The sequence below is a fragment of the Trachinotus anak genome, unplaced genomic scaffold (genome assembly GCF_046630095.1).
Source record: "Trachinotus anak isolate AG129_WGS33_773 ecotype Australia unplaced genomic scaffold, CSIRO_AGI_Tana_v1 ptg000025l, whole genome shotgun sequence".
NCBI classification, from domain to species: Eukaryota; Metazoa; Chordata; class Actinopteri; order Carangiformes; family Carangidae; genus Trachinotus; species Trachinotus anak.
The window spans coordinates 6,217,874-6,232,010 of record NW_027273876.1 but is presented as its reverse complement, the minus strand read 5'-3'; the positions used below and the strand labels follow the sequence as shown (position 1 = coordinate 6,232,010).

At 41.2% G+C, this 14,137-nt stretch overlaps 1 protein-coding gene across 1 annotated transcript; it reads right to left on the bottom strand.

Moving 5' to 3' along the window:
* Nucleotides 1-7,818: 7,818 nt before the first annotated feature.
* On the bottom strand, nt 7,819-14,131 carry twnk (twinkle mtDNA helicase). Its single transcript, XM_071462059.1, has 7 exons — nt 13,979-14,131; nt 13,096-13,750; nt 11,644-12,346; nt 10,693-10,933; nt 9,794-9,901; nt 9,523-9,664; nt 7,819-8,782 (listed from the first exon to the last, which is right to left on the bottom strand). The coding sequence occupies exons 2-7, from the start codon at nt 13,723-13,725 to the stop codon at nt 8,453-8,455; spliced, it is 2,154 nt and encodes a 717-aa protein (XP_071318160.1). The 5' UTR covers nt 13,726-13,750; nt 13,979-14,131; the 3' UTR covers nt 7,819-8,452.
* Nucleotides 14,132-14,137: the final 6 nt, after the last annotated feature.

Here is a 14,137-nt window from a genome sequence, read left to right as displayed (position 1 = left end):
AGTGGACCTTTGATGCCATGGTTACAATAATAAATACATGATTAAGGTTTGGTAATGATCATGGTCATTTGGCACAGTGGCTGAAACAAATGTTTGTGACGTTCTTCTTGGAAGGGCAGTCTCAATATAAATAATATCTAAAAAGCAAAGAAAAAAATGTAGATGTAATAAACCAGATTTTTTCTTTTGAGAAGAGAGTAATTTCAGACACCATCATAACATCCTTAGAGAGGCTGTTAATTGTGGATGACTGGAAGCTAACTAAGCTAGCAGCTAGAATGACGAGGCAGCATCAAAAGCCACCCTCTAACTGTCTCAACAAAGCAAAGTAGCAAATCTAATGTCATAAAGGCTAGACACAGAGAATAACAATGTAGATAGGGCAAAGAGCAGATATTAATACAACATAAAGTGGAGGATATGCAAGAATGAGAGAGGTGATTAATCACATGGGAGGCTGTGATCACTGTCTCACAAAGAATTATGGGTACGGCCTTTCCAGGTAAGTCGGTGCCTGTGCATTTTAAAAATGCAATTTTGACTGACAATGTATCACCAAAAACAAAAGTGATGAGGAAGAGGAACAGTATGATCAGCTCAAATGTAAATAATGTCCCTGCTTTAAAGTTTTGTTCTCCATCCTCACCTGATGCTGCCGTGATACTGTTCCTGTTCACAGGTCTGGAAGCAGCATCTGGCCTGAAAAAACATTGCACTGTTCTATTTTAGCATGCTTTGAAAACATGTGGATAATCTATCTGAAATTACCATGCATGCAGTGTCTTAAAGCCAACAAACAATTAGAAGCTTTGAAATCTGGCACAAAAGATAAAATAGCTGTCTTTAGAATGATTTGATTGTTATGTAAAAGCTGAGTCAGAAACAGCAGCATGGAGGAGAGGATGCAGAAAACAGCAATGTCTGATAATGTCTGATCACAGCAGCTGGTGTTGAAGCTGTATTTCCACAGAAGCCACGGAGTCAGTATTATTATTATTCCTAATCAAGGACAAGTCGATTATGAATCATATTTCCATATGTGTTGTAATAACAAAGCAATCAGCAATGGTCTGCATGTGTTTCACTAATCTCCAAGAGGCAGATGTCGTTGCGTGAGTGATGCACGAAGTATTTTCTGCAGGAATTCAGCTTCTTTTGTCGTTATTGGCTGGAGCTGCGAGGCGCCAAAGACTCCCTCAGCCATCTAATCTCAGTATCAGATATGTGCCAAGGGAATTGTTTTCCCATTTATTGAATAGTGCACCCACTTTAATTCCCATTATCAAATGTTACCCCTTTTGTAATTAAGGATGTTGATTAAAATATGCAGAGTGTGAGAGGAATATTAAAGAAAGAAAAAGTCTGCACGGTATCACAGCTGACAGAATATAGCTAGTCTTGAAATGATCACATTCAGGATTCATGGGTGACATGTGCTTGGCTTTATTTTATATCTCGATGGAGGATATTGCGCTGCGAGTTAATCAGCTTAACTGACCATGCTCATGCTGATGATGCTTCAATTAACTGCTGCACTGGGCGACCACTGGCTCTGGAAGCAGACGGTCAGAGTGTGCACACAGTCAGAGAAGATTAGGCAGCGAGGGGCCTCCTTTGAAGGCGGCCATGCAAACGGCTAATTTGAGAATGAATGGGCATTTTTTTGGGCCTGGCGGTGGAGTATGTCCGGTTGGCTGCGTGGGCAAAGCTTTCTCCATCTCCCTTTTCTTTCTGTCTTTCTTGCTCTCAGAGTGAATTAAAAGAAAGTCTGGCGTGAGGCGCTGGAGCCCAGCCAGGAGCCTCACTTATCCTTGGTGTAGGACCCTAATTCTGACCACTTGGTTTCATAGGAATGAGGCCCTCCACTCATTAAAAACAGAGATGGGTGCCCCTTAAAGCCCCATTTAAACAGTCTCGTCATCTATTCCCTCCACCTCAGAATCCACTTTCCTGACCACAACCCCACACTCATCTTTTACCACTGTAATTATTCTCTCATTGTCACCCCACCTGCCCTCTCATTTGACCTTTATAACTTTTCCAACATGCAGAAAAGCCAGAACTGCTAAGCAAGATGGTACACCCTCTCCAGTCCCTTCAGGGCTCTTGAACAGTCTCCACACCAATGGTGCCAGGGCAGATTAAGCCCCTCAGCATTCTCTTTGGCCAGATCTCAGTGTTACATAAGGCCTGGGCACGCTGGTGTCTCTCAAAAAGCTTTCCCCGTCATGTTCAAAGGGCACAACATAGCCGGTCGAGCACACACAGATGGCAGGTGTTTACAGTACAGCTCTGTCATCGGCGGGTGGACGGTCAACTAAAGGCCCATCGCTAATGCCACATGACAGTTCAGCATTTGAGACATGAGCACATGGTATCCTTGGCAAGAGTGACTGAGGAGAATCAGGAGGGCTATTAACTGGAAAAGATGCTGGAACTGGCGTGAGACAGACTACAGCTCCACACAAGTGCAGCATGCCGTTCTCTACCTGCCATCCACAGAAAGGTGAGGAACTGCAGGGGTAGAATGGGTCCAGTTCACATTCACTTCACTCAGCTGAGGAGTCTAAATCCAATATTCATTCTCTTTTTAGCTCTATTTGTTAGCTCTATATTTTTGGTCTCCACCAACTCATGAGGGAAATGTCTGCCTCTTCAGCTGCTAAATGCTCCACCATGTTCACAAGCTAGTTGCTAACTCAAGCCCCTTTTTCACTTGTCAAAAAACCTGCTAAGACCCGCTAACATCAGGCTTCTGTTCACAATGGAAAAAGGTGCGGTTGACAGTCATTCACGTTGATCTACAGTAAATGTGGGTTCTATCTCCAATCAGCAGTGATGTAAACACAACACACGCTAATTTTCACCCCTTTTCCACGCTGTGACATCTTTCAGAGCACACACTCTCTACTCTTTCTTTAGCGAGTTTGTATGTGTTTAAAAAACCCACTTATACCCTCTAATTTTGGTGTAAAAAGGGTATTAGTCTGTAGGCCATTTGGTGCTGGACTGCTTGCATACAGTGGCTTTTTAGAGCCTTTTCTTTATAGAGCTTTGGAGCATTTGTTTGGGACTATATTCAGATGCGGATGAATACACATTTGATGCACTAGTGACCGTTTACAGCAGCAGGGCAGTATATGTGGGATTGAATCATATACTACACTGACCATGCTCGTTGTAATAAAAGACCATGACCCCCCATAGTAATTCACTGATGTGTTTTTAATTGTGTCTGGACAAATATGGAGCTATATGACCTAGATGAAGGGTTTGGATACACAGATCATTGTAGGTTTGAGTCTTTTCATGGGATTTATTGGCTACAAGAAAAATACAGACTAACCTTAGACTTTATTTTTTCACATAATGTGCTGAAACATGAGCGTTCTCCTTGTCTGGGAGCACAGAGGGGAGGATGTGCACATGGCTATTAATATACACAGCGGAGGGCATACTGTTGGGTAATGTGGGTCAAACGTGCAAAGTGCACGTGAGCAAGTGAGGCAGAGTAAACTGCCCCCCATCCCCACCACCCCCCCCAGCTCCCTCATGTACTGACACTGAGGGGATGGTGGGGCATCTTGAATCAGCTTCCACACTGAAACCGCCTCTGGTCTGTCTGCAAGTGTCATGAGTCCTCGGCATGCTCAGGCTGCAGATGCACAGAGAAATAACTTGAAGTGAATGCACTTCAAGTTTGCCATAATGGGAATTATCGTTCTCATCATGGTGTTATTTATGGGCGTCAAGACTGACTCTTAGTGGACTCATTGTATCCACTCACTGTGTAGAAATACTTGTTGCCAGTTTCCCAGTTTTTTGAAGGATAAGAAAAGTTAATGTGCTTTCTTCAAAAAAGAGAAACTGTAATGTGACAGACACAGTGTGTACTGTTGAACTTGCTCTACATACTCAGTGTGTCCCCACTTGCACTCAGTGTTCTCCCAGCATGCTCTGTCACACTTTCTATTTTAATGTCAGTCTGGGTCAAATAATATTCTCACTGTGTCTTTAAGCTGTTAAAATTGGGGTTTATCAAGCAGGACAAAAAAATGTGCGCCAGAATGTTTAGATTAGTCTGAAAATGCATTTAAACCTCTCTTGTCCATGTTGGCTTGAAAGTTCATTCTTCATTTTGGAAACAGCAGCTTAAGAACATGAGCCCATTTGCTTCTGACTGTGTCAAGAATGATTTATGAATGTAGGCTATTTGGCTCAAGAATAGAATGAAAGGAACACAATGTTCATTTTTTAATAAAGAAGAGGATATCAGCGAGTATGTCATTTAAATATTTCCTGCCTCTTTCTACTCTATTGTACTGTGCAATAAAAAGCAGAAATTCTTTATTTAAAAAAATCATCCGTCATTGAAAAACACAAACTTCCTAGTTTGATGTTGTGGGAAGTATTTTTTATTTGGTTTCATGCAGAGAGTTAGATGAGAAGATCATAACCTGTCTAGTTATGAAGCTGGAGCCTGCAGCTGGTTAGCTTAGCTTAGCATAAAGATTAAGTTTTATGGTTAAAACCAGGGGTGTAGTGCTATTTATTTAAGTACGGATGCACATCTATGAGTTTCTAGTTTGTGATTTTCTATGGTTTGTTTCTACAATGGTAACTATACATGCATTAGTCAGCTAAACCTGACCAGATGATCAAATGTTAGACTGACTTTATGAATAGTTTTGAATTCTTATACCATATTCTGCTTGAATCTTCATACCTAGGCCTTCAGTGTTTGCAAGTTTTCAAAGTTTTCATTTAGGCTAATTTTCAGGCTAGCTGTTTCCAGTCTTTATGCTAAGCTAAGCCAGCCATCTCTGAGCTATAGCTTCATATTTAGCATACAAGCATGAAAGTGGTATCTCAATCTTCTCATCTAACTCAACACCTAGCCTTACCTCTCATGTTTCCTGAACTGACCTCCCATTAATCAATACAACACTCTATCATGACCAAGGTCATCTGAAAATCAACTGAATATGATCCCATCATGGACATTGAGTGAAGAGTCTTTGCAAAGCCAGAGCCCCCGGCTGATTTACTCTGATTGAGGGTCTTATAATTACCTCCAGACTTGGTCAAATAGTTGGTTTAATGAAGGGCAGCTAATGGGGCGGAGAGCTATGCATGCATGTCACGAATCAGTGTGTCCCATCATCAGCAGTGCTGGGAGCAGCTGCAGTCTGTCATAATGCCTGGATTTGTTTTGGTTTTTTTTCTCGTTTGTTGAATCAGTTTATGGAGTAGATCCATATCTAATACTGCTCCTTATGACATCTGATCATGATGTTTTCAGTGGATTGCACATCAAATACTTCGTGAGAAAAGGGTTTATCTGCGGCCGAAACGTCTTTTTTTAAGCCTCATTTGATGCAGCCTCTCATATCCTATAGTGTTTTGATGAAGTGGAATTCTTTTGGTCAATTTGTTTCCTACATGATTAAGAGCTGCGTAACTCAAGTTGTTTCATCTCCTCCCCTTTCCAGATGGCAACTATTTGAATAGGCATGCAAAGCTCTAATCAGTACAAGCCATTCCAAACAAAAGAGAACAATCAGATGTCCAGTTCTGTACTCTGACCTACACAGAGATTTCTGTATGTATATCCACCAGCTGTTTACTCTGAAAAGAAATAGAAAACTTGAACTGTTATTATTGCAAGCTTACTTGGATGAAGCTCAGTAATGCTAAGTATGACTGACAGCTACAGAGTGTAAAGCTCTGTGCAACTCTGCATGCATGTGCATTTGAGTCAAACTCATTTGTTCCAACTTTTGTGTGTTTTTCCCTCTTTTTGAGGAGCTGGCAGACGACAGAGCCGCCATCATCGGAGTGTAGCTCTGCCTTAAAAGACAAAGAGCCCCATTCAAAGGCCTCAGCAGCCCTATCCCACACCCTCAAGAGGACACCCAGACCCATCCAACACACAGCCTGGAGTCATTATGGAGAGCAAGAAGTAGTAAAACATTCACAGGAAAACATTAAGCTTTAAAGGTCCAGGAAAGAAGATATGAGAGAATTTTAGAACAAAAAGCTGGAGATCACATTTATCCAAGAGCTGTCTCCCTCCTGCCATCTCATCTGCAGTGATGTACGTTCATCAAAACACCCAAGGAATTGTTCCCACAGCTTACAACAATATTTGACAGTTTCAGCTATCCAAGGAGCTCAGGGGTTCACATACCATGTGTAAAGTGAGTGTGGTGCCAGGTCTGTCAGAGGAAGACAGAGAGGCCCTGCTCTCTGTGAACTCTGGACTACGGTGGAACAATGTTAAACAGTATTTCATAAATTAACAATACAATGACATTATGTGTGTATTATAATGCCTCATGTTATGAGCTTGTTTCTGGTGCGACAAGAATCCCAGAGTGTCTTAATGAGATTTCCTAAGAGTGACTGTGTGTCGGACAGAATTTACTCAGTATGGATGCCAGGGGTGAAAATCATCAGAAGCCCTGATATAAAACTTACAGACACTTTCATGCTCCCGCTGTGAACTGCTCCCTTTATGTCATAAACCTGATATTTATTTGGCTTTGCAGTGATGAAATATGACACTTTGACCATCAATATATCCTGCAGCAGTCGCCAGTGCAGTACAGTACAGTGCAGACCTTCTCACTCCTGAAAGCTGCTGATCCTTCATGTAGCCCTACACCAGCGCAGGCGAGGCAGGGCGATTGATTTTACCCATGAAATATTCATGTGGAGATGTTTTGAACCACACTTTGCATTTACTAAAAGTCACTCAGCCTAAATAATGGATTGTGTAATGTGACACTGGAGTCTGTTAAGAGAAAGCATTAGACAGGTGCATGAAAACCTATGGAACCTCATTGCTTTTCTTTTAACATAATATGTAATCTGACCTCACTTAAACATCCCATATTGTATATAGGTAGATGTCTGTGTCTTTTTTGATTGTAAAGCAGGTCTAGGTTCTATATTAATACTGTGAAAGTATCAAAGCCTCAGTCCACAGAGAAATGCACACAGCCTTTATTTAGAAACTGAGCCTTAAAACGAGCCTTCAAGACTTCTGTAACTTTGTGACATCACAACAAAGCAGTTACCACCCTCAGCTATGCCACAACCCCCCGCCCACCTGGACCCACCATCCCACCTTGCAGGATTTGGTTTCTCTGAGTGATTACCTGAAATTTGATGCATTTTTATTACGTCACTCAGAAAACATTCGGCCAATCAGAAGAGAGACTCAGAGCCTCTCTTCTGATTGGCTCATCCAACCTGTTGTTACTAGAGCTCCAGACAGAAGCCTGAGAGAGGAGATGTAAAACTACACAGAGATGGTTTTTGGTCCTTAAAACCACAAATATATTTACTCATGGACATCAACACTTCAGATAAAACACAGGAAAAGAGTAAAATATGGGACCTTTAATTATCTGCAGCAGGGTAAAAGTATCTCTGCTTTTCTTGCAAATGTGAGAATAATATGCATGAAAAGTAATAACAAGAGGGAACTGCACTGTTTGCAGTTTGACTAAACAGCACAGGATTAACCATGATCTTGCTAATGTGCATGATTGTGAACTGTCACGCTTGCAGTTGTTTATAAATCACACAGACATCTGGGGCTAGTTGCTTCAGCAATGTTAAAACTGTCACCGCTGAAGACATGAGAAAACGCCAAATCAAGTACACATGCTGGCAGTCAGTTAGGGATGCCAGTTGTAAATAGGGGCAGCGACATTTACTGTGTGAGGTTTGGTCACATCAGCTGAACTGTCTCGTGTAAAGCACACACCGCCCTCTGCTGGCTGCAAATGAAAACACAGGCAAAAAAGCTGCATCACAAGCATTTTATTAAAAAAACAGCTCATTGAATAATTCAGTAAAGAATCAGTAGAGAGCACACAATGGTACTGTGTGAGTGTTTATATCATCTTGGCAATCAGACAGTGTGGTAGTGTTTTACCATGAAATACAGAACATGCCCATGGAAACCAGTAGCTCTTTGTGTCACAGTATATTTTGAAATTGAGCAAGTTTTTATCAACACTTTTAAGAATTCAGTCTCATCGTACAGTAGTACCTCCATAGAAAAGCTTCAGAAACAACACTTTAACATCGTTACTTCACATCCTGGTTCCAAACTTCAATCTGTAATGAAACAAATCTTTAATGATCTGAAACAATACATGAAAATATGTTTGTTTACAACCAGATCCGTTATTTCATATATTCTGTAACATACAATCTTGTACGTGTTACCACTATATACTGCATGTTCAGCTTACTTAACCCTTATGTTATGGACATTAAACTGTCTGACAATATAACCTTTTATGTAAAAGATATCAAGGCAAAGTTTTGACTTGGGATAATTTTTTCTGACTGAAAATATGAATGTGTTACAGTGAAGTGTCACAACAGAGAAAATCCATACTGTCTAGGAATGAACTTATTATGATTTCTGGATTCACTTTCCAGTTGCAGGATTCTTGACAGGTCGTGGAGTCTTTGTTGTTTTGTTTGCTTTCTCTGCCTTTTCCTTTTTAACCTCGTCATTCTTCGCCACCACCTCGTTCCTCTCGACCTCCTCGTTCTCTGGCTTGGTGGAGACTTTCCTCAGCTTGTGTTTGCCTTTGACCGGAGCCGAGAAGGTGAGCGAGGCCTTGATGAAGTCCAGAGGGAAGATGCCCACGTCTCCGTCGAAGCGGTTCTTGGTCACCTGCAGGGACCTGCGGCCGGGACAGGTCACCAGCTTCTTCTCCTGCAAAATGAGGACGTTGTCGGCTTCTTGGCTGGCCTAGAGGGGTGTGAAGATCGAGATGTGTCTTAGTTATATCAAACAACAAAGTTATGCAAACTGCACGGCTGAGTTGTGTTGGAAATTTTGTCTCAGAAAGATTCCCAAGTTTCAGGTACTGATACCAAAATGAACAAAACTGTCTGACTTATCTTTGTTTGAGGAATATAAATTCAATTTCATCACTATTAAATTTAATCTGTACATAATGCAGCTGTGCAAGAACATTTGTCAACATGAAATTGTCTGAAAATAATGATTTGAATGAGGAAACATTTGATTTGAACTACAGTGAAGAAATCCATATATTCATGTAATTGCATGTGTGTTTATTTGGATCCCAACTAACTCTGTGTTCGTAGTAGTAACTCTTCATAGTGTCCCAACAAATCACCAGGACATCCATAAACAAAATATATATAAATTCGAGGAAAAATATAGTATATGCACCAATTATGAGGGCTATGATTTTTTTTCCAATTGCCCAAGTCTGATCAGGTTGTGTGCAGCAATCAATCCAAGTCCTGGGTAAACAAGGATCCTTGTAGAAATTTTCAAATCTTTAGTTATAGATTCAAATCTGTTCACTGACTCCTGTATAGCTGTTATTCAGACTGTGATGAAATAGCTGAAATGGATACTGTTCCTTCTGTTTTCCCAGTTTTATTCAAGTGAAAACCATCTTTGTTGCAGCCCGGTTTCTTTACAGAACAGACAGATGAAACATTTTCCTATCTTACCTTAGCAGAGCCAAAGATGGACGCTGTCTGCAGCTCGCGGTCATCCTCCTCTTTCCTGGGGTGAATGATCAGAGTGACATGGCAGCTGGTGTTGGTGGCAAACTTCCTAAATGCCCCGATAATGTGGTCCTGAACTGCAAACCTGCATCACATGAACCATCATTTATTTCCACATTTGTCATGGACAATGCACCTTTTCAAAAGATTTGTGCCCGATGAAGCAAATGATGATTTTTTTTTTATTATTTGTTGTAACTAAACTCTTACTCACTTATCTACTGAGAGGTTTTCCTGCCCCATCATGAACTGCAGGTTGTCAATGATGACATGGTTAATGTCATAGAGGTAGACAGCATGTTGCATGGTGTCCAGCACTGTCCTGTGGAAAAGGTTGAGAGGTTGGAGAAGGGTCAGACCAGGCGTTCAGGTTTCCCAACTAATACAACACAACTCATCAAACGTATCAATATGGAGAAAATGGGCCACTTTTTCTTTCACTAGTGGTTTAAATTCAGATAATATAATTATGCAAGATTACTCATTAAAATTATGATTTTAAATTGTACTAACCTGTTGATTAATGTGCACACTAAATAAGCTCACAGCCGTAACACATTCCTCTTATACCTATAGTTACAATAAAGCTTTCAAGTACTGTAGCTTTACCCATTATTTCCATTATCAAATAATCTGCTGATTATTTTCTCTACCAATCAATTCATTATTCTGTCTATTAAAATGATAGACAACAGTGAAAAACACCCAGCACATAACACTCCACAACCCAGAGATACTCACTTTAAAATGATATAAAACAAACAGAGGCAGGAAATCCTGACATTATAGTAGCTGGAACCACAACATGTTTGGCATTTTTAATTTTATAAAATCTATTAATTTAATCAATACAGTACCATAGCAACAGGATGTTTTTCTGTTGATCAACTGATCGGTTGCTTTATCATTGCAGCTTTCTTTGGCTTAAATTTGGTACAATAGCCAAGAAAGGGGCGTTACTGACGTTATTTTATGTCTTTTATTTTATGATTTATTGATTATTTGATGTTCTGTTCTTGCCGTACATTCACTAAAATGGGCATTACGTAATACCGACTGGGATTAAAAACAAAGAAGGCTGCATCCATGCAAAAGGGTACTGATGTGCCTTACTTAATGTTCTGCTGCCCGTGGAAGGTCATGAAGTAGAGCGGCAGTTCCTCAAACTTGTCCGCCCAGAAGTCGTACTGCTCCAGGTTCTCCTCCAGCCTCTGCATGGCAAACTGTGTGAGCATGATCTTAGCCAGACGCACGTTGTTGATCTCAAAGCTGCCCCATAATGTGTTGACTCCCTGCATGCAAAGGTCCAGGGCCAACTCACTGATAAAGGTGGTCTTCCCACTGCCAGTAGGACCTGGTCAACAAAGAAATATAATAATAATATTTAAATAATATATTTGAGTTGTTTGAGTTTAAAGTGTGCAGAGTGGATGAGAGCTAAAAAAAAAGCAGATAATGACATTTTTAAATGCTGGTACACAGCTCAGCCTCCTTGCCCCAAATATTCTTTTTCAGGACAGCTGGATTAAAAATAAACTTTGGCCTGCTGTGTGTGTGTGTGTGTGTGTGTGTGTGTGTGTGTGTGTGTGTATGTGTGTGGGTGTGTGTGTGTGTAAGAGAGTGAATGTTTTACAATCTGTGATCCATATTTAAACAAAGAAGGAAGCACCAACACTACACTTAAAAACACTGAATTGGAACATAGTTAAAAACTGACCGACGACAAAATTACATTTTTAAAGCTGCATTAGTTGGTTTTACCTAAATGCAAACATCACCTTATAATCACAATATCTTTTTTTTTTTTTTTTTAAACAAGCCAGTTGTCAACTTTGTCTCTGCCATTTAGCGATAGGCAGGTAGTGTACAAAGGGGCCAAAAAGCCAAAACAGAAAAAAAAAAAAATAGTTGAAAGATTCTAAAATGCTCCATTTGTTAATATAGAAATATTGATTAATGGAGCTTTTACATCACTATTAAACATACCATACCATACATACCAGTTTTACATTTGTAGTTCTGATTACTTGAGAAACATATAACTATGTTTGTTACTACTTATACCTGTGAAAACAGTCAGCTCCCCCTTGCGGTGTCCCTTTAGGATCCGGTTGAGCTCTGGAAACCTCGTCCACTTCACTCCAGCCACCTGCTCTGTGTTCAGCAGCTCCCCAAACACGTCCTCTCTGAGCTGCTTGAAGGACACTATGGACTTATGGGCCGCTGGGATGGAGGTGTTGATGATGCGGCTTAAGTTTTTCCCTTGTGCCAGTGCCTCTACGGGACACGGCCGGTACTCCCCGGGTCGCACCAGAGAGCAGCGCCTCAGACCCAGCTTCCGAGAAAAGATCTTCGACGCCTCCCAGGAGCGAATGTCGCCTCCCAGCCACAGCGTCACCCGCTTGAACTGTTCTAGGTAGGGCAGCAGGACCGGAGGAAGGCAGCTGACCCCACGTGGAAGAGCAACACTGGGGAGTCCAGTGGCCTGACTCACAGCCAGAGTGTCCAGCTCATGACCAGTCAGAACCACCTCAGAGTCCATACGGCCCACCAGAGGGAGGCCAAACAGGTTGTAGTAAGAACTGCACTTTGGGAGTGTAGCTTCATTATATGTCACCCTCTCAGTGTCTGTATTTTGGGCAGAGAGGAGCTTCACCCCCTTCAAGGAGGAGTCGGGTCCGCCGAACCAGGGGAAGACCAGACTCTTGGTGGGCTTGAAGAGCCTCACACCAAACTTCTTGAGGGTCGCATTAGAGACCTTTGTGATCTGAAACAAAACATTTAGAAACGTCATCATCCTGCTAGGAAAACAGCCTTGGTATATTAAAGTATTTCTTTTTTTTAAATTTGCTGATACTGATTCACCTCTTCTCAGCCCAACTGACCTGAAAGACTATTGACATATTTCACAAACCTGCTCTCATTATTAGGCGGTACATGGTTACAATTTATCCTGACTTTAATATGAATGAAGCAGGATTTCCCTGCAGTTTCAAATAGTTTTTGATAATCACAACTGAACAGAAATCTAAAATATTATAATATAAAATACTTAACCATGTCGGTACGTTTTATTCTATTGCTGTCTTCATATTATTTTGTCATTCATTCTTTAAATTCTTTCTTGTCAGTTCCTAAGCTTTTATGATTTTAACTAGTATTGTTTGCTTTTTATTGTCTTGTTTACTTATTGTGCTTGTGTGTGTGTTATTCTGTTTTGAAAAGCTGTTCATACATTATGTTTTATGTTACTCACAAGTTAAATGACATGTATTTAAAACAGTTATAAATGCTAAAGACTTAAGTATGAGACAAAATCTACACATTAAAAGATGAACAACATGGATGATACATTAATTTAAATAATGTGAATAGGGGCTGGTTTTCCCTCCATTCATAATTATTTAACTACATAAATTTATCATATTGTTATGTTTATGATTTAAGTTCCAAACTCTTCTTTCTTTTTTTTTAAATTTATCTTACTTAATCGTACTTTATCGTACTTAACAATACCTGGAACATGGTCTTAATCAGCTGAGCCTCGTCTTCGGGGAGGTCAGTGAGGGGCACGGAGCTGGACCAGATCCTCTGCACCTCCCTCAGCTCCCTCTCCCTCTCCTCCTGCTCCTCCACACTATCTGGATATCCCAGCAGCACATGAGGGCTGAGGAAGTCCTGCCCCTCCTTCTGCATCACCTCCAGACAGTCCTGGAGATCCTCCCAGCCCCCTTCCACCAGCGTGTCTTTACACAGAAACTGCCCCGTGGTTTTGTCGATGAACAGGGAGAAACCGTCCTTCCTGGCAGATGCATCGACGAAGATGCTCGGGATGTGGAGGCAGCTGTAGCCATCATGGAAGGAAATATCTTTGGAGCGTATGTACTGTTTTATATCTGTGACTGTGATGGGACTTGCAGGGAACTCCACAGTGGATTTAGCATCCTTTTTGTACGTCCTGGTCCCACCGTGTGCCAAGACATAGCCTGCAGCCCGGAGCCTTAGCACACATGGAGCACCAGGAGGCCTGTGAATGAGCCTGTGAGTGACAAGTCTCAGAGATGGAAAATGTCTTTGGTGGAGAAACTTAGGGTCCGCCACCTGCAGGAGACAGGTGGTGCCCTTCAGCAGCAGCCTCCTCCACATTGGTTACCTGGCTAGGACACTGAACCTGCAGCAGACATGAAAATATGAAGAAAGATCAGCCAAACTCAGGTAAAGGTTGCTTAAGATTTGGGTGACCTAGAAATTCGGGGAAAGGACTGTGATACAGAGAACCGTTATTTTTTAAATTAAACACTAAAGACGATATGTGACAATTTGCGTGGAGACGTAGGAAAGGCTCGACTATAAATAAATGAAGTTCAATTAAAAAATAAACACATAACATTGCACTTACTGCCTCGTTTGTCTGCCCTCATTTTCCTCCATGCTCCTCTAACCCGGGCTTTTGGGTGCGTATTCAAAACATGTCCGTGTGAAACATACAGCATGGCTACCGCACTGCAAAAGTATTGTGATCAAAAACTTTAAATATATTTTTTTTCTTTTTTCAAAA

Excerpts from the sequence above, each read along its gene's own strand:
- twnk (XM_071462059.1), bottom strand. The coding sequence starts at position 13,725 with ATGTGGAGGAGGCTGCTGCTGAAGGGCACCACCTGTCTCCTGCAGGTG. Across the intron at positions 9,665-9,793 it reads GAAAACCTCTCAGTAGATAA|GTTTGCAGTTCAGGACCACA; the intron begins GTGAGTAAGAGT and ends CATGTGATGCAG. Across the intron at positions 8,783-9,522 it reads CCATCTTTGGCTCTGCTAAG|GCCAGCCAAGAAGCCGACAA; the intron begins GTAAGATAGGAA and ends ACACCCCTCTAG.